At 39.0% G+C, this 24,458-nt stretch overlaps 1 protein-coding gene across 1 annotated transcript in view; it reads right to left on the bottom strand.

Moving 5' to 3' along the window:
* Positions 1–1,646: 1,646 nt before the first annotated feature.
* Positions 1,647–24,458, bottom strand: part of TMOD2 (tropomodulin 2) — a 49,364-nt gene continuing 26,552 nt past the window's right edge. Inside the window, exons 6-10 of the mRNA NM_001192716.2 lie at positions 20,002–20,132; positions 17,908–18,015; positions 12,096–12,239; positions 5,586–5,730; positions 1,647–3,323 (exon numbers count right to left, since the gene is read on the bottom strand). Coding sequence (NP_001179645.1) covers positions 3,289–3,323; positions 5,586–5,730; positions 12,096–12,239; positions 17,908–18,015; positions 20,002–20,132 — 563 coding nt within the window. The 3' untranslated portion in view covers positions 1,647–3,288. The remainder of the gene's footprint in view (positions 3,324–5,585; positions 5,731–12,095; positions 12,240–17,907; positions 18,016–20,001; positions 20,133–24,458) is intronic.

The raw sequence follows: 24,458 nt of genomic DNA on the forward strand, positions 1-24,458 counted from the left end.
CCTACTAAGATGAAAGGCAGGAATTTAATCGTGCTGATGAGGATAAAGCAGCTTTCATTACACACTTCTGGCAGATGGGGAGATGTGCTGGACTAATGACATGATCTCTCTAGACTTCCAGAATATCTCCAAAAAGTTATCTTCCACATATGCTGGGATGGGTGTTGGTGACAGGAGCCTGTAAGTCCAGGTGAATGATTTTACACTTAGGGTGGGCCTGTACAAGTCTAACAGGGGAAAGGAGGTGGTCTGGGGAAAGATGACCTCCCTTCAATCAATTGTCCAGATGCTGCCAAATATCTTGACATAATATTTGACAAAATGCATATGCATAAAGATATTGTATATACATTATGCTCCACCATGATGGATGGTAAGGGATAACCATGCTCAGGATCACGAAGGAACTTCTACTTACATACACTGCAGAGATGGGGAAATGAAGTCCTAGGTTAATTAAATGATATATAGGCCCTCTAAATTTAAGTTTATCTTCTAATAGTTAAGTGAATACTCATGGAAATGCCACCTTTAAAGCTACTTCAAAAACACAGGTAATGATAAGTTGATTAGTAATAAATATTTGATTTAATAGATTCTATATACATTTGACCTAACTATTTTGTAAGCTAAAAACAGTGCTAAGTTTTGACAATATCCCATTATTTTGCTTTAATACTATCAACAACTGCAGCACAGTCACCATCAAGTCCTGACCTTTTTCCTTCTTCCTGCCAGGGTTTGCCTTTAGCCTCGGGACAACAGTATCTTGGGGCTGCAGGGAATACTCTGTGTAGGATCCAAGATTTCTTAGGGGAGAAAGCAAGAAAGAGAGTAAATGAGAGCAGAAAGGAAAAAGCCTTACTTAGTGGGGCATGTCAGGGACTCTGCACTTGAATATATTTGCAACAAATCTGAAGGGAAAGGAGAAAGACAACTGAGAAACAGAAATGTTCTTCCCTTTGGCAACATGGTAACCAAAACATGTATACAAAAAACAAAAAAAAAAGAAGAAAAACTATACATTTTACCCAGTGCTATGCTGATGGTAGATGCATGAACCAGCAACCTGGGGACAGGTGAGATAGGGGAAAGTCTTGATTTATAACATTTATCAATTTCCATGCCATGATCAATTTCAAACTACCAACAAGAAGTATGGAACTTCTTAGTTGGGAAGAACTAGCGAGTTGGGGAGAGATGTATAATAGCATACCACGATATAGTATTTCTGCCAAAAAAAATGTGTGCCAAAAACACAATAGGTGCAAATAATCTCAAGAGTACGAAAATGGCAAAATGTATTTTTGAGTATTACTTTTTTATATATAATTATTTAATTGTAAGTGCATGCCATTTAATTTTTAATAATGGTTGTGCTTAGCAACCAGTTTTCAAAATTCTTGATAATTTAATAATGGTGAAACCTGTATGAGTTGGCTCCAACATACCACACCTAAAGGGAAAGAAAAAAAAATCAAATAGTAGTTACTACTTTTTTTTTTAATATATAGGGAAATCTAGCAGAAAACTAAAGAATCTTTGCGATTTCCAAAATTCAATATGCTCTGCTCATTATTCCCTCAAAAAGTATAATAAAATATTCTTACATCTTAAAGGATTTTATTTTGTTTTTTTCTTTTTCTTTTTTCAAAAGATTTTAGAGCTAGAGATGTGGACACTTACAAGTAAATATCTAATTTTATTGGGTTGGTCAAAAAGTTCGTTTAAAGGTCAAAAAAGTTGGTTGAAAAGATATTACAGAAAAACCCAAAAAAACCTAAAGAAAGGACTTTCTCTCCAGTTTCTGTGCCTTTTATAAACTAACTAGAATTATGTATGAGTTGTTTTCCCATTTATTTATTTTATTGCTATCAAGCAACTCAGGAACACTCAATTACTTAGTGAATTCCTCTGCCTGAGTCAGCAACTCCTTTAGCTCCAGGTGTCATCAAGACGAAGGACACTACCTTTACAAGGCTCAGGATTACAGAGAAGAAAGAGAAAGAACTGGAAGGAAAGGAGGGGGAAGAGGGAGAGGGGCCTAAGGCAATGTCAGAGGGCCATTAATTCTAGCCTTAGGCACTGACAGTAATCAAAGAGCTGGTGCCAGAGGCTGCAGTCGCAAATGTCCTTAGCTTAACATGACACTGTTGGCTGCTGGAAAAAAGATTCAAGCATCTATCAGCCAGTCATCGAAGTTGTACTTTCACAGGCTTTGTCCTTGAGATGACAAACTCTGGATAAACAATAATTCACATTTTTTCCTGATGTTTGCAAATGTCTGGATGGATCATGCCATGTGAACAAAATCTACATAATTATCTTGAACGTTCATATCTCATCCTGTGATCTTGTTGCCCTAAAGACAAAGCAATAAATGCTTCTAAAATCTGCCAAAATAATGTAATCGTGTGTAACAGATAACCTTGAAGTGCAATTATTACTGTTTTACTTAGAATGTACTATTTGAAAAGCTTTCCTCTTATAATTTAAAAATTTCCCATCATGGCTGGAAAACTTTAAAACAGTTTTATAAAATGTTATCCATAGAGTGATGTTAAAGACCGAATGTATGTGGAATAATCAGTAAAAGTAGCTAATTCATTTTGCTATGCATGAGTCTGGCTTAAAGCTATATTTGTGGGTGAATAAATATTTCATACTTATTTGCTAAAGCTGTGTTTATGTATCATAATGCTGTCTTCTTTTTATGAGGATGACACCACTGATCTTCAACCAGCAGGGCATTTGCATTTAGTGACTTTTCTGGAACTAAGGGAGAATTTGTGCCAAGCTGGTCACATTTTCTCACTCAGTGAAAGATTGGCAATACTAACTTCTTATGTGGTCAGGAGAACACTTCTGTTGTATTTAGCCTAACTCAAAGCTAAGCATGTAAACAGAGGTAGGCCTCTATCTTAATCACAGTTACAAACACATTTATATATTAAGTTCCTTTCAACGGTTAAAAAAAAAGTTCACATAAGAAAGCAAGATAACCCAATATGAAAATGGTTAAATCATTTTTGATTGCTGTCACGACTAAGATCTGCATAAATCCATTGGTGCAAGTCGCCAGAGGTGTCCAGGGACAAATAAAGCAGTTGCATATGTTAAAAAATCCAAGACAAATATGTAGCACTAAAAAAGAATAACAGTTAAATTATTAGTTGCTTGGCTAATGGAAATGAACAACCTTTGATAAAATGGTCCCAGTGAAGAAGGAGAAGAGCTTCTGTTTTTAAATTGCTGCCGTGGGGAAACTTCGCCTCTTTTTGTGGAAGTTTACCTTCTGTCTCCTTCAACTCGCTTTTTACGAACTAGATGAGAAAGAAAAAAAGGTTTGAAAAGACAAAATGAAGGAGAGGGAATATTCCTTAAATTTCAGACAAACAACAATAATCACACAGAATAGCAATCCCACACGCTTGAGGACAGTTATTCAATAATTATCCATGGCAACACATGGAAATGATCGAATAGCCCAGTGCTTTGTGGAATTTACATTTAAATAAAGCTATATCTGATAGTTGGGAACTTGAATCTTAGACCTTTCCAATTTCAACGGAGTAGAAATCTGAAACAAACCCATGAGACGGTGAACCTCTCCTGTTTACTTATCCATAGCACATCTTCTCAGCTTCTGTGAAACTCAGTCACCAACTGGCTAAAACTAATTCCCTAGGATGATACATTCACAATTCTGATTTTGAGTTGAAGACCAGGAAGAGCTGCAAACAGAAGTTTAAAGTTTCTAAACCTGTTTTAAATGGAAACTTCAAAATAGCAACCTCCAAGGAAGGCGTGCTGAAGAAGGGAATGGCTACCCACTCCAGTATTCTTGCCTGGAGAATTCCATGGACAGAGGAGCCTGGCAGGCTACAGTCCATGGGGTCGCAAAGAATCGGATACAACTGAGCAAAACAACAACAACAAGGAGGGTGTTATTCAGGTGTCAGCAAACTCAGAGATTAAGGTTCATTTAATCCAGTGTGAGTGTGTGAGTGCTCAAGTCACTTCAGCCTCTTTGCAACTCTGTGGACTGTAGCCCGCCAGGTTCCTCCAGTCTCCTCTGTCCATGGGATTCTCCAGGCAAGAATATTGGATTGGATTGCCATGCCTTCTTCCAGGGGATCTTTTCAACCCAGGGATTGAACCCACATCTCCTGTGTCATTGGCAGATTCTTGACCCACTGAGCCACCTGGGAAGCCCCCTGTAATCTGGTACTTAGTAACAAAGGAGCTAGCCTGACTGCCTTTCCCAACTTCTACAACCTTCTTTCCCCTTTCACATCCCTACCTGCAGGCTCCTCTGGTGGGCAGGAAGAGGACTGCTCTAATCTTTCTGGATTTGGCAAAAAAAAAAAAAGTGCCTTGGGCTGTGCCCTATCTCATCTCCTCACTTTACATAATCCAGACTGCTCCTGCCTCAGATGCAGAAAATCTGACAAAAGCTATTCCCATGATTGCTGCTCTTGGGCTCAGGATCGCCTCTCCATTTCCTCTAAACCTCCAGTTTTTCTATTTTTCTTTGTTCAGAGGAGGACCTTCGTGTTTTCCCAGGTATCTTCTGACTGCTGCTCTAAGCATTCCCGTTTGCTGCCCACTGCGCCTCACCCTTTGCACCTCGGAGGTGAGCACCGCCGTATGCCCAGCCACCCTCTGGGTGCCATTCACTGCACCTTGGCTGGGCTTCAGGGCTGAGGGTAAGCATGTGTGGGCAGGGACCTGCACACTAACGTTTACCTGCCTCTGACAGTTCTAACCCTTAGCTTCCACTTTGTCTACCATCTGAACCCTCCCCAAGGTCAGCAATGTAGTTGGTGGGACACCTTGTCCAGTTTCTCTAAGGCCTGGCATTCTGCCCCGTACCTCTATTGAGGACTGAAGCCTGTTATTGGCAGGCTACTTGCCAAGTGGACTGCTGGTACCTGGATGGTCTTTTTCTACACTGTTTCAGGTGGCTAGGATGTCCCCAGATCAAGCTTTCCCAATCGGTGCCATTCTTTTTCACTGTGGTTGACAAGGACATTCCCCATCTCATTCTAACATAAGTCACAAAAGAGTGGGTAGCAGGAAAGATAAAAGAGGGACTAACTGAAAAAGCTACTTCTGAGTTTAACCGTTAAAAAACATAGCTCTACTAGGTCATTTCACATGTAAATCACCAAGGTATCAGACATAACCATACTTAAACACAAGTACAAAAACACAGGAGTCAAACATAAATGAACTGGGAATTTCCATGTCACTGTGTCCACTTTCCGGTGTAGATTAACAACAGAGGATGATTACACATAAGAAGTAAGTAAAGGAGAAATAAATATACAAAGGAAACCAAGTAAAAATCAAAGGCTGCTTGGGAAAAAAATTTTCTCTTGAAAGAATGCCACGATAAAACGTAAACACTGTAAAGATAATGTGGATTCCTATGACCATGTAATAATATACTTCTGATGAAGGGCTGACACCAAAGGCCAGTGGAATGGTTATCTATCTGTGAGATGTTATATCTGAAGTGGAGAAATGAATGGCCATCCTGCTCTTGTAATTACTAACAGCACATATTATGCCTGCATTACCCAGGTCATTGTTCTTTGTGATGGCAGCTGCCACTCTTGTTCGTGGTCCTTGCTTGGTAAACTGATATCCAAACTTGAGGATCCTGGAATTCTCCTCCAGCATCTGGGCAATTTCCATCTCCACGGCTGTTCCCAACTGCTGTCTCTGATTGCAGATGTGGACACAAACAGAAGATGGCCAAGAAAGAAGAGGAAATAGTTACTCACATTAACTATGCATGGAAAGATGTACAGCTATTTGTCGGACAAAAAGGCAAAAGTCTCAATTTGAAACAAAGTCACTTGAGATATTTTCTCTCATACACCTGTTCCTTGTTTAAAAGCAAAATCCAACAGGCAGCTGAATCTGCTGGCATGTTAAATTGAAAAGACTAGGCAAATTATTTACAAAAGAAATGACAATTCCAGATATAAAATTAAAGCAAAATTAACACGTGGTGTTTCCACTTTACCCCAGTATCTGTTGTTTAAACAAATGATTTTTTTTTTTTTTTATAGTGACAGTCTTATAGCAATCAATCCAGTTACAAAATCTTCTATTCTGGGATCCATATCCAAAGATATCTGAAGATCATCAACTAGATGGGTGGCCATTCTCTCAGAACAGAGTCTCAGTAGAAGATTCTCAAGAGGTTTTATTAGTGTGGTTTGAACCATGGCCAGGTGAATTATCAAACACTAAATGGGTTATTGGGCTACAGAAAATTCTCTGTTTTTTTAAGTGGTGGAAAGAGTATTTTTGCTTTTGCTTGTTTTTTGAGAAACAGAACAATAGTAGGGTTTAAAATGGGGGCATGTAAATATAGGAATCCACAGATAAATTTAAGGAACATAGTACATTTTTTCCATAGTCTATCATTAATTTTTTTAAAAAACTACAAAGAAAAGACAAAAAAGTATATAAAATAAAAAGCTCCCTTCCTCCAGACTCCCAGTTCCCATGAAGAAAGTCAGTTTGGCATGTCGTCTTCGAAACATTTTCTGTGCATTCATGTCCGTGTAATCACATGTAATGTCTATGTTTTCTTCATATAAATGGATTACACTAGAATAGTATTCCGGGTTTCCCTGGTGGCTCAGATGGTAAAGAATCCGCCTTCAGTGTGGGAGACCTGGGTTCAGTCCCTGGGTTGGGAAGATTCCCTGGAGAAAGGAATGGCTGAATGGCTACCCACTCCAGTATTCTGGCCTAGAGAATTCCACGGACAGAGGAACCTGGCAGGCGACCCACAAAGAGTCAGACTCGACTGAGCAACTTTCACTTTCAGCATATTATTCTAGGGTTTTTTATTTTTCATTTAACATTAGGAACATCATGTCATGTAGGTAAATATATGTTTTCCTCATCCTTGTGAACAACGGCATAGCATTCCATTGTAGTAAGTGATCATATTTGATTTAGCTACATCCTACTGACTTACACTGCTTTCCATTCTTACAGTTCCAAACAAGGCTGTGGTGAACTTCCCTTGTACACAAAGTACCAATATGTCCTGGGGCATTTCTGCCAGTGTGCCTGTAGGGTACATGATAGTTGGCTCCAAGAGGAAGCATTTTTCAAATGTTGATAAATGATTGACTTACCCTCAAAGGTTATGACAATTTGTACTCCTGCTGATAGGGTCAGAAAGTTAGTTTTCCCTACTCTAGCCAACATGGAATATTATGAATCTTCTTCATCTTTTTCAATCCAAGGGGTAAGAATGTATTTCACTTATATTTAATTGCTTTAACTTGCACTTCTCAAATTATGACTAAGAACAATTAATTTTCTTATGCATTTGTATTTCTTTGGAAATTACCAACCTGTCATTTGTATATTTTTCTCCCAGCTTGTGGTTCCTGTTTTTAAAATTTATACATTAGGAAATTAGCTTTTTGTCAAAAATGATGAAAAAATTTTGCTCAGTTTGTCTTTTGACTTTCCTTTTGATTACAAGACCATTTTTCATTTTCATATGGTCAAATTCGTGTCTCTGAGATTCTATGTCATGCTGAGGAAACCTCTCCACTTCTGGTTTCTTTCATTTGTTTTATGATTTCATATATTTTAATATTTAAATCTTCATTTTACCTGGAATGAATTTTAGCAGAATAATTAAGATATAGCCCCAATGTCATTTTGTTCCAAAATGCTGGAGAGTCACGTTGTAAATCAACTATACTCCGATAAAATTTTTTTAAAATGCTAGTGAGTAGTCCCACCATCTTTTACTTAATTTGTTCCCCTACTGAGTTAAAATGCTACCTTGCTGCAAAATTCTCAGGTGTACTAGGCTGTGTTTCTGGACCCTATCGTTCTGCCAAGTCTATGTCTGTGCCTGACTCATGCAATTTTGATTAAATGTATTAAATTACATATCAGTTAAATACATTAAATTATATATTATTATAATACCTTTAAAATATAATACTATATTGAAACATATATTTTAATATATATACCTTTTAAATTTGGAAAATTTAAGTACTGAGTACATGAGGAAGAAAAGTTAGTGAAGGAATTTCTATGTCCTAGGCAAGTTCTAAGGATTAACTCTGCTCCTCTTTTTCATCCAGCAACCTATCAAATGAGTTTTTCCTCAAGAAAAGAACAAAATGTGATACTTCCAGTCAGACAATAACAATTCTGGATATCCACAACATAGAGATTAGTGTGCTCAGCAATCGGCAATGTAAGGTTATGGGAGAGAGAGGCAGCAAAAATGTTAGAGATACTGACCTCAACGCTTCATGAGCAACTTTAGCTCATGACACGACGCCATGAACTGTAGCCCACCAGGCTCCTCTGTCCATGGGATTCTCTGGGCAAGAATACTGGAGCCGGTTGCCATGCCCTCCTCCAGGGGATCTTCCCAACCCAGGGGTCGAAGACCCAGGTCTCCCGCATTATACAGGTGGGTTATTTACCATCTGAGCCACCAGGGAAACCCACACTTTGGAAAAGCAGGACTGGACTAGGAGTTGAGACCTAGGTCAGGGCTGCCGTAGTTACGACTTATGTGCCCGGGGTACAGGTGCTAAGGGTGGAGGTAGCTGACCAAGGAGGGTGACATAAAGTCCCTCTATTTCCTTTCACAAAGCTTAGGCATCTGGAGTCCTAGATTTGGGTAACACACAGGTTGGGCATGCGATGGTGTATATAAAGGACATAAGATCTGAAGACAATTATATTGGGAAAAGGGCATATAAAAGAAGGTGAGGAAGTAATACAGCATAGAGCATCTTTCTCAGCCTGAGTCTTTTTTTTTTTGTTTTTCTTTTTTGAGATGTCTTGTGTTATATAAACCTAGGGCAATAAATGGGCACCAAAATTTCTTATAATTTGGATATATTTCTCTTTTTTTAAGTCACTAAATACAAAGAAAAAGAAACAAAATTTAAGCATACGGTTCTTCAGATCACCTTTTTTGAAGTGACCACTTTTCTCTACGCAGATTTATTCAGCAGTTACCCATCTGTTTCACTAATACGCATCACTGATTGTTCTTCTCACAGGGGCACCTGATTCGATCACAGCTTGTTTACCTGGAGCCTAGCCACGGCAGCCACCCCAGTGCAGGATTTTCTGCAGGCCTTAGCTTTGGTGGAGGTGCCTGCTGCAATGGTGCTAAATTGGTCTCAGCTGCTGCTCCTGCCTGAGACACTGTCTTAGAGATTATTTTATTTCAGACCCTTCATCATACAGATAAGGAAACTGAGGTCTGCTTCTAACAGTCTATGCTGCCGCTGCTGCTAAATCGCTTCAGTCGTGTCCAACTTGTGCGACCCCATAGACAGCAGCCCACCAGGCTCCCCCGTCCCTGGGATTCTCCAGGCAAGAACACTGTGAGTCAACAACAAAATTTGGATGGAAGACAGGTTTTGACTCTGAATTTCCTCCTTCTGGAAATAAAGCAAATAATTTTTCCAGTTGCTCTAGAACTTAATCCTCTTGTCACAAGTGAAGAGAACCCATTTCGGAGGCAAATTAGGAAATGAAAGTTGAAAAAGGACACAAATCCCTTCTGAGCTGACTGAGGAGGAGGTGGAGGTTGATGCTTCAGTGCAAGTTTGGACATTGTATGTCAGGGTCTTCTTCACATGCATTAAAAAAAACCCTTTTATTTATTTATTTATTCTGGCTGTGCTGGGGCTTTGTTGATGTGGGCTTTTCTCTAGTGGTGAGCTTTTCTCTACTCTGTGGTGAGTGCTGCTGCTGCTGCTAAGTCACTTCAGTCATGTCCGACTCTGCGTGACCCCATAGACGGCAGCCCACCAGACTCTGCCATCCCTGGGATTCTCCAGGCAAGAACACTGGAGTGGGTTGCCATTTCCTTCTCCAATTCCGTGGTGAGTAGAGAGGGGCTATTCTCTATTGTGGTCCACAGGCTTCTCATTGCAGTGGCTTCTCTCGTGGAGCACTCTAGAGTGGCTCTAGAGTGTGCAGGCTTCAGCAGCTGTGGCACATGGCCTCAGTAGTTGTGGCTCGTGGGCTCCAGAGCACAGGGTCAGTACCTGTGGCACATGGGCTTAGTTTTTCCGTGGCAAGTGGGCTCTTCTTGGCCTAGGGATCAAACCCGTGTCTCCTGCATTGTCAGACAGATTCTTTACCACTGAGCCACTAGGGAAACCCCCACATGCATTCTTAAAAGGTACTCTAAATTTTCAGGATTTCAGCTCATTTACTAGGTATAAAGTTTCTAGATTTAGCAAAGAAAAATACAGGACACGTGGTTAAATTTGAATTTCATAAAATAACAATTTTTCAGTATGAGTACATCCCAAATATTTCATGGGACACACTTGTATTAAAAACTCTTGTTTATCTGAAATTCCAATTTAACTATATTTTATCTGGCAACCCTAACTAAGTAGTATTAAATATCTTAAGAGGAACTAGAAACAGTATCTGGGACATTATTTCAGATGAGGGGTTTCACAATGGCCTAAACCAACATAGAAAGTTAAACCTGCTTTGGAACAAGGTATCCACTTCTGTCTTAGCTCTCCTGGAAACATTTACCAGGAGTCCTCTTAACTTCTTCCTGATACTAGTCTATTTTATACACATCCCTGAACCATCACTCCTTTTTACTCCCTGCCTATTTCCCTCTTGCTTGTCTTCCTACTCTCCACCCCTTCATGATCTTCTCTTAATTGCCTAGCAGCTGGACACACATCAGGATACAAGGAGTGAGCTTCCTGAGCGGGTACGGCCACATGTGCACATTCCTGAGGACTCACTCCACATTTCTGCACAGGAAAGCTGTTTTGATGATGCAGCCCTCTGGGGAGGGTGAGACTGAAAGGGTGCCTGTCTCCTGGTGGGGCTCCCCTGCTCCCCTGGCAACAAGCCTCAGGAGGAGTCTAGGAATAGATTAACCTACCTCTAATTAATTAATTCAAATTAAATTTGAATTTCAACTAGACAATGAATAATTTTTAGTACAAGTATGTTTCAAGAAATATTTGGGATGTACTCATATAGCACTGAAACAGCCCATGTGTCCTGGAGCCAAATAAAGGAGAGGAGAGCTATTCATGGGTCTTCCGTGGCTTTCCAAGCTTAGGTGATAGTTTCGGGTGGGGTCTAGACCAGGGATTTTCCCAGAAATGCAGAGGACACTCCCCCCCTGCCCTTCCCATCACCCCACAGAGGGGATGCTTGAAGCACTAGTCTCCTTGTTCGCTCTTTCTGGTCCATTCCAGGGTTCTTTATTCCAACTACATTGTGTCTAGACCTTTCAGATTTCCTGAATCCCATGGCAGACACATCTCTGCAGCCAAAGGGACAGGGCACGACATCATGCTGAGAACAGAGAGTTGTTGCTTGCAGACAGGAGCCAGCTGAAGCCGGTAGAGCAACTCCAGAGACTCTGTAGGCTGAGGCTGGGAAAAGAGGTCTTCAGTGTACAGGAGGGGCTGTTTCCAGGGAAAAGCAGCTTGCTTTGGCTGCCGGGACCCCAAGAAGTGCTGCAGCAGAGCTGAGACTGTGATCACACTGTGGGTGTGGCCTGTCACTCTAAACCAGGCTGTCTTCGAGAATCCCAACTCCTTTAAATAGGCTCTATGGTCAGCACCAGACAGGAGGAGCCTGGGATTGCTGCCTGGCTCTGACAGCCTCCAACCCAGGGCAGGGAGGCTGTTTCTGGGTGTGGCTACTCTGCTTTTTTTCCATAGTCCCAGTAAGAGGCAACAGCAAGACTGGAGCAGGACTGCGCCAAGGTTCCTACTAACAGGCAAGGATGACAAAGGCCGAACAAAGCTGTTGTCAACACCTCTGCCGGTCTCCTCTCTCTTTCCTCCGGTGCCTGACCAGCCCAGGGCTGGCTCTTTCTGTCCCAAGCTGCCCCACTAGACGTTGTTTAATTATTAAAACGTTCTCCCACTCACCCTCCACAGGCCAGAAGCTGTCCTAATTACCAGGAAGCCAGAATATCAAATTAAACTTTTTCACAGAACTTTGTCTTTTAACTCCCTCCATTATGGTACTCCTCCCTTTCACATGTACCCTGTGAGTTAACTCACCTGGTTGTCGATCTTGATCTCAATCAACGTGTCATTTTCCTTCAGTGCTTCTACAAGAGCCAGGATCCCAGCACCAGTGATGAAATTGGATTCTATGTTTAGACTTTTCAAGGTCTTGTTTACTTTTAGCATATCTGCAAAGGCCTTATGATGTGAAAAAGAAATAACCTTTAGGGTTTCTAAAGATTTATTTACCAAACTTCTCGCCACCACATTAAATATTTTTTTACAGTACTTAAAGAAAACCTTAGTTAAATCATACCTTCAAGTAACAAAGATAATAATTTAAAAATGCAATAAAAATAGTTCGGTTCAGCAGCTCAGATTTATAAATTCCACATACTTGCAAAATTAAAAAAAAAAAAAGATTGTTGTTGTTTAGTTGCTAAGTTGTGTCCAACTATTTTTGACCCCATGGACTGTAGCCCTCCATGTTCCTCTGTCCATGGAATTCTCCAGGCAAGAATACTGGAGAGGGTTGCCATGCCCTTCTCCAGGGGATCTTCCCGATTCAGGGATCAAACCCACATCTCTTAAGTCTCCTGCACTGGCAAATGGGTTCTGTGCCGCCTGGGAAGCCCCAATTAGGGTGTCTCACTACAAACAGGAACAGGTGGATCAGCGAGAGCAGGTGGAGGGCACACCAGCTCTTCCTGAAGCTTCCCTGAAAAAGAGCAACTGCCTGTACAGCCATCAGTGAGAAATCTCCCAGGAAGAGGCTCGGTGAGGGTGCTGGGTCCCAAGAGTAAGGCAGTGCAGAAATGGAGGCACCCCCAGATCTTCCACCAGATACAGAGTGGGAGAAGGGACAGGAGAGATGGCAATGCCCAGGATGGAAATACACTGAACCATGTCCCTCCCAGAGGGAAGCCCTCCCAACTTGAGCAGTTGCCGAGGACTCCCCGGTTGCCTGCTAGCTTCTCATACACACACTACAGAGAAGGCGGCTCATCAACTCATCTGCCTGCTTACAAAAGCATTCACTCATTCACTTAGAAAAGATTATGTGTCAGGCTTCTGCTTTGTGCTAGCTGTAGAGAAAACAAAATTCCTGTTTTAGGGAGCTTATATTTCAGCAGGAGAGGCGGAGTCAATAATTACTAAATAAAATGTATGGCCTGCCAGATGGTAACAAATGGAGAAATCTAAAGGGGCTTCCCTTTTAAGGGATAGGTCTTTTGGTGAACCAGATCTACATAACTGCAGCGGAAATAGTCCCAGTTTACACAAATCAATTTTGTTCTGTATTTGGAACTATGAACAGGCAAACAATGACTGCTAGACCTAACAGGAAAACCAACATCAGGAGAGAAAAGTTGAGTTCACGAAACAGGTCAGCATGCTATGCAGGGAACACAGAATATTCAGAGAACAGAAATATGTAAAACTTCTAAATGTTATCAATTCTCTCCACCTTGCCCTACTTCAAAATAAGACAGAAAGAAAATAGAGAAAGAAAAAATACTGTGATCTGCTCACAGAGAAACAAGAATCAGACTGCCATTAGTCACTAGACTTTAAGGCCCATAGAACAGAGGCTTTAATATATTTATACAGCCAGATAATTATAAATGCTAGTGATAAGTTCTAATTTTTTTTTTGGTGTCAATCTATACACCTAACTGAATATAATGAGACAAAGTATATAAAGCTCAAAGGTGTGAAACAATAGAATAACTACAATTTAGAGCTAGAAAAGGAAGATGAAGTAGAAAGAAGAGAGAGTAAAGAGTTGCCCAATATTTTCTAATGGAGAATCAAAAACTATCTGAGATAATAAATCAAAAATAAAAGTGCATATGTATTAGTGCATTTCTACCTGGTTGCACACTAGAATGACCTGGACGCTTTAGAAAAATATACCAGTGCTTGGGCCCCACCAGATGAATTAAATCAGAATCTCAGACTGTGGCCTAGACAGCTGCTTTGTTTTGCTTTTTATTATTGTAGTTGATTTTTTTTTTTATTATTGTAGTTTATTATTGTAGTTGACTGCATTTTTCAAAAGCTCTTCAGTGACTAATGTTCAGCCAGGATTCAAAATCACTTTAATTGAAATCATATAGACAACAACAAAAGGAATGGAAAACAAACTGCTAACAGTGATTGCTCTCGGGAGAAGAACAAGGAACCGCTGAACTCTGTTTTTATGACAGAAAGGACAAGAAGAAGGAAGAGAAGGATTTCAACTTGGGACAAGAACAGGTTTTCCAACCTTGAGACTATCGACATCTGAGGCTGGAGAATTCTTTGTTGTGGGAGGTATCCTGTGTCTTGTGGGAGGTTTAGCAGCCTCTGAGACCCACAAAATGTCAACAGTACCCTCCCAGTCATGACAACCAAAAATATCTCCAGACACTGCCAAATGTTCCCTGGAGGGCAGAATCACCCTGAGTTGAGAGCCACTGGACTAGAAGAATAATCCTGTGTATTAGTCAAGCACTTGTTTGAACTACAAGGAAAGCTCAAGGGTTTGCATTGATGTTAGTGCACACCATGTAAATTAAAGTGTATTTATTCAGTGCTAGGTCTTTAATTAGAAGTAAATGTACACATTTTAATTAGAGCCCCAAAAAGGAATGTATCAGGTCTTTCCTTATGAATTCTCCAAGCTTTGGGATTTACTTCTGCTATTAGAATAACAAAATGTCAGAGCAATTAGGCCTTTATAAAAAACTTGCAGGACCTACTGGCAAGTAGCCACGATCTTGCCAATTTCTTTTAAACTGGAGAAAACACTTTTCTTATACCGAACAAAACAGGGAAGAGAGACCCAGCCAAACACAAGCCTGGGCTCCAGGCCCAGGTTCACTGCAGTTCAGCAAATATTTGAGCATCTATTACATGTGCTGGGGATAATAACGTTAGTGAAACCAAGACTAGATTTCTTAAAGGTTATATAAATAGTGTAGAAATACATTTTTAAAGAGAAGGTTTGCTTTCTGTACTTCACAGTGTTGTGAGGAAATTGCAGTTTCCTGCTCTGTCCAAATCTGTACCCTCGCAGGCGGTAGCCACAGGACTCAGGTGGCTATGGAGGCCTTGAAAAGTGCCTCTTATGAACTGAGATGTGTGTAAATATTAAAATGCATGGGATTTCAAAGATGTAGTATGGAAAAAATACTGCAAAAGACCTCATTACATACACATTTTGAAATGATGGTATTTTGGATATGGTGGTTTAAATAAAATATATTATTAAATTTAATTCCACCCATTTTTTTTTAATGTGGTTACTGGAAAATTTAAAGGTCCATGTGTAGCTTACATTTGTGGTTCTCGTTTTATTTTTATTTGATAGTGCTGTCCTAAACTTCTGATTTTTATGTGGCATCCCTATTAATAACAGCATTAAAAAATAACATATTTGGACCTTTTCTCTACATTGGCATTCACTAGTGTGGCAAGTTTAACACTCCCTGCTATAGGAGTGATTATATGGAAATACTTGGAGCATGGTAAACTGAATTTGACTACAGATCACTTAAATTTGCTTCCTGGCTTGGTCACAAGCTGGGTAATCTTAGTTAAGACACTCAAACTCTGAGCCTCAGTTGCCACATCTGTAAAATGGGGATAATGTCATCTCACATCCACATATTTTGTCTGTATTCACTGTAATCCCACAAGTATTTTGTAGAGTCTATTTCTGAACCTTACATAGAAAAGAGTCTCCAAGCTCTTGCTTTAATGCTGATTTGTAATTCTCAACACTGAGTTGTTCAGCCATAATCACAGTCTGAATATCTCTGCTGCCTGTGGGATAATCAACCAATCTTCAACCTATAGAACAGTTCTTTCCTGACGATAGCATAGCTGAAAGGGGAACCATCTGGGGTCAGCAGGTGAGGGCTGGACCTTGTGAAGCCATCCAGGTATAAGGCTGAAAGAGGCTTTTCTTTTCATTCTAAAGGATAACAGTTATTCCTTGCAGTTGTATGGTGTGCTTGTCACAAGGCATACATGCAATACATAGTTGTTGGATTGAAAACTAGATCAAGCAGATTATTATATTTGATATAATAATATATATCTTAATATATTATTAATACATTTGGGCCTATATTATATTTTATATAATAATATATAATATAAATATATTATAGATATAATGTGTGTTAATGTATATTATTAACATATTGGGCTATGTAATGGATATATATATTATATTAGTCCATTTAGCAAGGTATCTATTTGACCTAGAGTAGAAATTAGATTATTTACTAGTGCTGACAGTAAACTATGAACTAGTTGTATCCCTGCCATTTTACTGTAAATATTATATTAAACATAAATTATAAATCATTTATTTATCCCTTTAGTTATTTACATACGAAATGCACTGTGAATGTTTTTGCTTAACTGAAAACAAATCTAGTAAAGGGCAGAGATTACACACAAAATCATACACAGATAAGAACCCCTAAATTGTTAACTTTACCTCGCCAATGATCTAGTTCTGTTCTTTTTCTATTTCAATGATAGGCTTCAAATTCAAAACTGCTTTCAACCTACAAATTTAGACATGTAATAATTGCTGGTGAAAACATTGTTCTGTAGCTTAGCCCCTTTCTTACATGAGTGCTTACTTCACATTTGCTGTCGTCATCATGGAAATACTGCCTATTGCTCAGAGGTTAGAGGGCACATCCATTCATTCATTTAACAAGTATTTTTCAATACTTGTTTTTCAACATCTACTCTGTACCAGCACCATGGTGGGTAGCATTACTTTCTTGCTGTCCCTTTTTAATGCTATTTTAAATCTTCCAAAAGACATGTTACTTTAAATCAAATCATCAAGTCGAGAAACTTTTATTTTTCAAGTGCTGAGCATCAGATCCTGTAGAACCATTGATGTGGCCTAATGCTCAGGCTTCTGACAACTGGCATAGTTTAGCAAACATTACAACAGTGAGGTAATGTATTTAAATATAGCATAGCTGGGTGGTTAGGTATTTTGATTGTGGAACCAGGACCCAGTGATGAATCCTGGCTCTGTCCTTTGCTGATTGGGTTACTTTGGAAAAGTTACTTAACCTTTCTGAGCCTCACACTGCTCATTTGTTAGAGTAGGAACTAATAACAGTTCACACCTCATTGTGTGTACTGAGGATTCAGTGAGATGACCAAGCAAAGGACAGGGATCAGAGCTGGCAGTTACTAATTGCTCAAGAAATGTGAGCTATTAATAGGAGGAATAACAGTAGTATTAATGTAATAACAGTAGTAGTATTTACTTGGGCTCAGCTCAGGGGTTTCCTTATTTACCTGAATCAACTAAGGCGCATAGAAGGAATAGACCTTTTTGTTTTTTTTTCATCTTCTGGTTAACAATATCAAACAAAAATGTTTTAAGATTTGGTTGTTTAAAATATTTTTGAGACATATGAATCCACTTAAAAGATTAAAATGAAATATATGTTAACATTTTTTCTATGTGCTGAAGGCTTCCTATAGGCTTTCATGGAGGAGGGGTCTCATATCCATTTATTGTGATGGAATGCTACTGCAGGTGCAAACGTTTCAGAAAATTTGTACTAAGAATAGAACAAAATCTAAATATTTATTTAGCTAGATGCCTAATCTAATATCTTTCTCCTAATATTGTAGTGTTAACAAAATTCTAGTGAATTCAAAGTGCCTGACTTGTGGGTTCTTGTTTTACCATCTCATTATAACTAATTTTGTTTATTAATTATACAGAAAATACATTGACCAGATCTGAACATTGTTAATTGACAAAACAAATTACAAATAGCTTCTACTAAATTAAATATCTGAGGGCTGTATTTCTAGGGATTCTACTCACAATTGCCACAGGGTCATTGCTGCGGGTTGCGGCCAGACTGAACTTTTTCACGTGAGTGTTGGTCTCCAGAGCCTTTGCAAATTCCTTCAGGGTTGGAATTGGAATGTTCTGTGAGAAAGACACAGATTGTTGATGAATCCTTCTATAGCACCTTCACCCTAAGCTCAGGACCCACAGCTTTTACATACAGCAGGTCCCCGACCTACGCATGAGTTTCGTTCTGAGAGCACATTCATAGGTCCAATGTGTACGTAACTCCAACAAAGTTAGCCTAGGTACCCAACTAACACAATCAGCTAGATAATACTGTGTAACAGGTGTATAATACTTTTTCACACAAATAATACATATATAAAAAACAAACAGAAAAAACAAATGTTTTTAATCTTACAGTACAGTACCTTGAAAAGTACAATAGTACAGTACGACAGCTGGCACACAGGGGCTGGCAAGTGTGTGTGCATCTTTGAAAGTTCACAATTTGAAGGTTCGTATTTTGGTGACTTAGATGTACCTTAGATTTTATCCTCTCTAAAAGACATCGATCGTCCATCTCTAGCAACCAACCTATCCAGAGCCAATAGCACCACTTAGTGTCCAATAAGGGAATCTAACAGTGTGACACTCGGGCATCACTTCTGTTTATCCTCCGAATTATGCACACACCACCCTTCCCTCTTTTTCTCTTTCATTCTCTATATTCTAGCCAGACTAGAATTAAACTAGCTCTAACTCATCTTTCAAGACCCAGCAGAAATATCACCTCCTTTGTTTATTGATTCTCTTAGGCAGAATCAACTTCCCTTACCTGCAATTCTGCAGAATTTGGGGGCTTACCACATCACGTTATAATTATCCGCCTAGTGTTTTGCTCCTAATTTAAGTTCTTCAGAATCGAGACTGAATGAATCTTATTCCCCCTTCCATAGCACTTAGCACAGTACTGAGCACTGGAGAGGCAGGCAGTACAGGGCACAGCTAGAGGCTACCATGAGTTCATGGAGCACTACAGGCCAGCTCTGTGACTGGGGACACTGGAGTCTTTTAAAGTCCCACTAAGGATTAAATGAGATAATGAATTTCAAGTATTTAGCAACGTATATGTCACATAGCTAGTAGTCAATAAAAATTAGTTGATGTTATTAAATGCTAGAAATTGGCCTAATAAGAAGGAACACAAAAGGTGTCAGCTAGTGTTTTCTCTTTCCCTCATTCTTTCTCTCTCTCCCTCTCACACACAACACAATTTCTCCTCCCTTTCAGAGTGCTAAGACATTGTCAAAGCAGAAGTGACTTCAGAGAATAGGCTATAAAAGACATTGTGGCTTTCAGTTTACTCTCTCTTTTTCTCTTGGGTCATTTGCTCTGGGGGAAGCAAGTTGTCATGACGTGAAGATATGTTGGCGGCCCTATTAAGAGGTCCATGTGCTGAGGAACTGAGGCTCCTGCCAACAGTCACATGAGTGCACCCTCTTGCAAAGGGAGCCCCAAGCCCTGGTCAAGCCTTGAGACGACTGCAGCTCTGGCTGACAGCTTTACTACAGCCTCATCTGAGACCCTGAGCCACAGCTACCCAGCCATGTCACTCTCAGATTCCTGACACTCAGAAATTATGTGAAATAATAAACTGTTTGTCGTTTTAAGCCTCTAAGTTTTTGGGTAATTTGTTCCTCAGTAGTAGATAACTAATAACAGTTGTTTAACACAAGTATTGTAATTCTTTTCAAAGAATTCTAGAAAAAATTCTCTTTTTTTAAACCTACTTAATTTATTTAAAACATTTATTATTATTTTTTAACTTTTTATTTTATATATTAGAGAATAGCCAATTAACAATGTTGTGATAGCTTCAGGTGGACATCAAAGGGACTTAGCAATACATACACGTGTATTCATTCTCCCCCAAACTCCCTTCCCATCCAGGATGCCACATAGCATTGAGCAAATAAATCCACTCCTTCTGAATAGGATATTTTGCCTCAAAATCAGCGACTATAAAGGATTTAGAACATGTGTAAAGGCAGGCAGTCATCTCCAGTAAGTTTTCTGACTGAACGATAAATCAAGTGACTGACAGCAATCATAATGAAATACCTTAATGTTGTTGAGGTTGACTTCTTGCAAGCTGGGGTCATTGGCTTTCATCTGCTGTAGACTTACTTCCACATTTGTGGGATTGGGTGGTTCCTCAAATACTGGCTTGACCTTTTCACCTTTGACCACATCTAAGACACAAGTTTAAATTTTAAAAATAAAATGTAAGGTCTCTCCCATAAAAATCAGAGACAACTTCTCCCCAAATGACCTTGTTTTCATATGTGGTGATTCCAATAATATTCTAATATCAGTGACAGCAAGCTTATTCTCAACTCAGCAAGCAGAGGAATGGTGTGGCTCTGAGTTACAGCCTTCCAGGTTAGTGTTTTCAGTTGCAATGAGAAGTCTCAGTGGTTGATGCTCCATGGAGCCAAAAGTGCAGGAGGCTCTACAGCAAACTCAAACTCCTAAAAGAATATCCACAGGTAGTTATAGCTGCTCCATACGGACCTCTTTCAAACTATAATAACCAAACCAAAGAATCTAAGATGCACAAAAATGAGTTCCTTTATTTCCTAAACCTTAATTCTCCCCTGGCCCATCCTCTGATTTCCATCTTGGAGCTCTAATTTTGAGGATGGTATAGGAAGAGAAAGGAATAGAAAAGAAAAGTGGAAGAATTCTCAAAAGCAGTTAACAGAAAATGTTTGCAATGTATGTAACACACACAGGGTTCATATCTCAATATACACAGAGCTTCTACAAGGCAGTAAGATAACCCAGTGGAAAATGAACAGCTAATGATCAGAGGAATCTCTATCAGTCAACCAAAAAAATATAAAAAGTAATTAAATTCCGAGAAATTTAAAAATAAGATACCGTTTGATTTGCCAAAAAATGTAAAAAGATAATATTCACAGTCAGCAACAACGTGGATGAAAAAGCATTTTCATATATTGTTAGTGGGAAGGAGAGATATTCCATGTACAGAAATATTCAGTGTTGTCAAGATATCAGTTTTTCCCAAATGCAATGCAATCCCAATCAAAATCTCAGAAATTTAGTTTGCAGATATTAAAAAATGATTATAAAGTTTATATAAAGAGGAAAACTACACAGAATAGCCAGAACAATATTGAAAGAGAAAAACAAATCCAGCAATTCAACCTAAAGAAGACTTAAAGCTATAGGAAGGAAGATAGTGATATTGGTGAAAATATGCAAATATATCAGTGGAACAGAATAGAGAGCCCACAAATAGACCCACATAAATAAAATCAATTGATCTTTGACAAAGCAGCAAAGGTAAAATAGTGGAGAAAAAAGTAGCCTTTTCAACAAATGTTGCTGGAACAACTGGACATCAACATGAAGGAAAAATAACAGAATCTAGATACAGACCTTATGGGCTTCTCAGGTGCTGCTAGTGGTAAAGAACCCACCTGCCAATGCAGATGTAAGAGCTGGTTCAATCCACGGGGTGGGAAGATCCCTTGGAGGAGGGCATGACAACCCACTCCAGTATTCTTGCTGGAGAATTCCATGGACAGAGACGCCTGGCAGGCTACCTACCATCCATAGGGTTGCAAAGAGTTGGACACGACTGAAGTGACTTAGTACACACACACAGACTTTACACTCTTCACAAAAATTAACTCAAAACAGATCATAGACCTAGATTTAAATGAAAAACTACAGAACTCCTAGGAGATAACATAGGATAAAATCTAGATGACCTTGGGTTTGAAGATGAAGTTTTAGATACAGCCCTAAAGGCCTAATCCTTAAAAGGAAGAATTGATAAACTGACATGCATTCAAATTAAACATTTATACTCTGCAGAAAATACTCTCAAGAGCAATGGGGAGAAAAAGCACAGACTGGGAGAAAATATTTGCAAAAGACACATCTGATAGACTCACAGATATAGAGAAAAAACTAGTGGTTACCAGTGGGGAGAAGGAGAAGGCGAGGGACACTATATTGGTATAGTGAAAAAAAGGGTTGTTATGGGATTATTTGAAATCATGTGTGTGAATACATCAAGGCTGTATATTGTCTCCCTGTTTATTTAACTTATATGCAGAGTACATCATGTGGAATGAATGCCGGGCTGGATGAAGCACAAGCTGGAATCAAGAATGCCAGCAGAAACATCAATAACCTCAGATATGCAGATGATACCACCCTTATGGCAGAAAGTGAAGAGGAACTAAAGAGCCTCTTGATGAAAGTGAAAGAGGAGAGTGGAAAAGCTGGCTTAAAACTCAAAATTCAAAAAACCAAGATCATGGCATCTGGTCTTATCACTTCATGGCAAATAGATGGGGAAACAATGGAAACAGTGACAGACTTTATTTTGGGGGGCTCTAAAATCACTGCAGATGGTGACTGAAGCCATGAAATTAAAAGATGCTTGCTCTTCGGAAGAAAAGCTATGACCAAACTAGACAGCATATTAAAAAGCAGAGACATTATTTTGCTGACAAAGGTCTATCTAGTCAAAGCTATGGTTTTTCCAGTAGTCGTATGGATGTGAGAGTTGGACTATAAAGAAAGCTGAGTGCCAAAGAATTGATGCTTTTGAACTGTGGTGTTGGAGAAGACTTGAGAGTCCCTTGGGCTGCAAGATCAAACCAGTCAATCCTAAAGGAAATCAATCCTGAATATTCATTGGAAGGACTGATGCTGAAGCTGAAGTTTCAATACTTTGACCACCTGATGCAAAGAAGTTACTCATTGGGAAAGACCCTGATCCTGGGAAAGATTGAAGACAGGAGGAGAAGGGGATGACAGAGGATGAGATGGTTGGATGGCATCACTGACTCAATGGACATGAGTTTGAGCAAGCTCTGGGAGTTGGTGATTGACAGGGAAGCCTGGCCTGCTGCAGTCCATGGGCTTGCAAAGAGTTGGACATGACTGAGTGACTGAACTGAACTGTGTGAAACTTTTGCAATTTGTAAAATATTATATAATTTAAAAAATCTTTGATTCCTTAAAAAAAATCAGAAAAAAGATACATATGATAAAGCACTTATCCAATATATACAAGAACTCTTAAAACTCAATGATAAGGAAACAACATGATTTTAAAAATAAGCCAAAAATGTTAAGAGATATCTCACCAAAGAAGATATACAAATGAAAAATAGGCATATGAAAAGATGCTCCACATCATATGTTATTAGGGAAATGCAAATTAAAATAGTGACACACCACTACATACCTATTAGAATGACCAAAATCCGGAACATTGACAAAACCAAATGCTGGTGAGGATGTGGAGCAACAGAAATTCTCATTCATTGCTCATGGAATTCAAAACCAAACATCTTACCATAAGATTCAGCAATCATGCTCCTTTATGTTTATCCAAAGGAGTTTAAAATTTATGTCCAAAATCTGAACACGGATATTTGTAGCAGCTTTACTCTTAATTTACAAAATTTGGAAGCAACTAAGATGTCCTTAGTAGGTGATCTGATAAACTGTGGTATATCCAAATAATGGAACATTATTCAGTGTTAAAAAGAAATGATCTATCACTGCCACATGATTTAGCAATTCCACTCCTGGGCATATGTCTAAAATAAGCAAAAACACTAATTTGAAAAGACACATGCATCCCCATGTTCACAGAAGTATTATTTACAATTGCCAAGATATGGGAGCAGCCTAAACATATATCAACAGATGAATGATAATATATACACATATGTACAAACAAATATGGGCTACTATTCAACCATGATAAAGAATGAAATTTTACCATTTTACAACAACATGGATTAACTTGGAAGGTAGTATGCTAAGTGAAATAAGTCAGACAGAGAAAGACAACTACTTTAAGATGTCACTTATATGTGAATCTTAAAAGAACAAATTAGTGAATATAACAAAAAGGAAGTAAACTCACACATACAGAGAACAAACTGGTGGTTACCAGTGGGGAGAGGAAAGAGGGGAGGAGCAAGACAGAGAATTAAGAATTCTCTTAATTAGAGAATTATTTTAATAGAGAATTAAGAAGTACCAATTCTTATGAATAAAATAAACTATGGGATATATTATATAACATAGGGAATATAGCCAACTCCATAATAATATATAATAACTATTAATGGAGCATAACCTTTAAAAACTGAATCACTATGCTGTATACCCATAACTTATATAATATTGTACATCAACTGTTACTGTTACAATAAAAAAAAAGAAAGGCTCTATCAAATCTTGAAAAGACACAGAGGAACCTTAAATGCATATCACTAAGTGAAAGAAACCAGTCTGAATAGGCTACATACTATATGATTCCAATTATATGACATTCTGGAAAAGGCATAATGATGGAGAGAGTTAAAAGATCAGCAGTTGCCAGAGGTTAGTGGGGAAGGAGAGATGAACAGGCAGAGCACAGAGAAGTTTCAGGACAGTGACACCACTCTGCCTGATACTGTAGTGGTGGAAACCTGTCATTGTGCATTTGTGCAAACCCACAGAATGTACAAACC

This window comes from Bos taurus, chromosome 10, assembly GCF_002263795.3.
Source record: "Bos taurus isolate L1 Dominette 01449 registration number 42190680 breed Hereford chromosome 10, ARS-UCD2.0, whole genome shotgun sequence".
Taxonomy (NCBI): Eukaryota; Metazoa; Chordata; class Mammalia; order Artiodactyla; family Bovidae; genus Bos; species Bos taurus.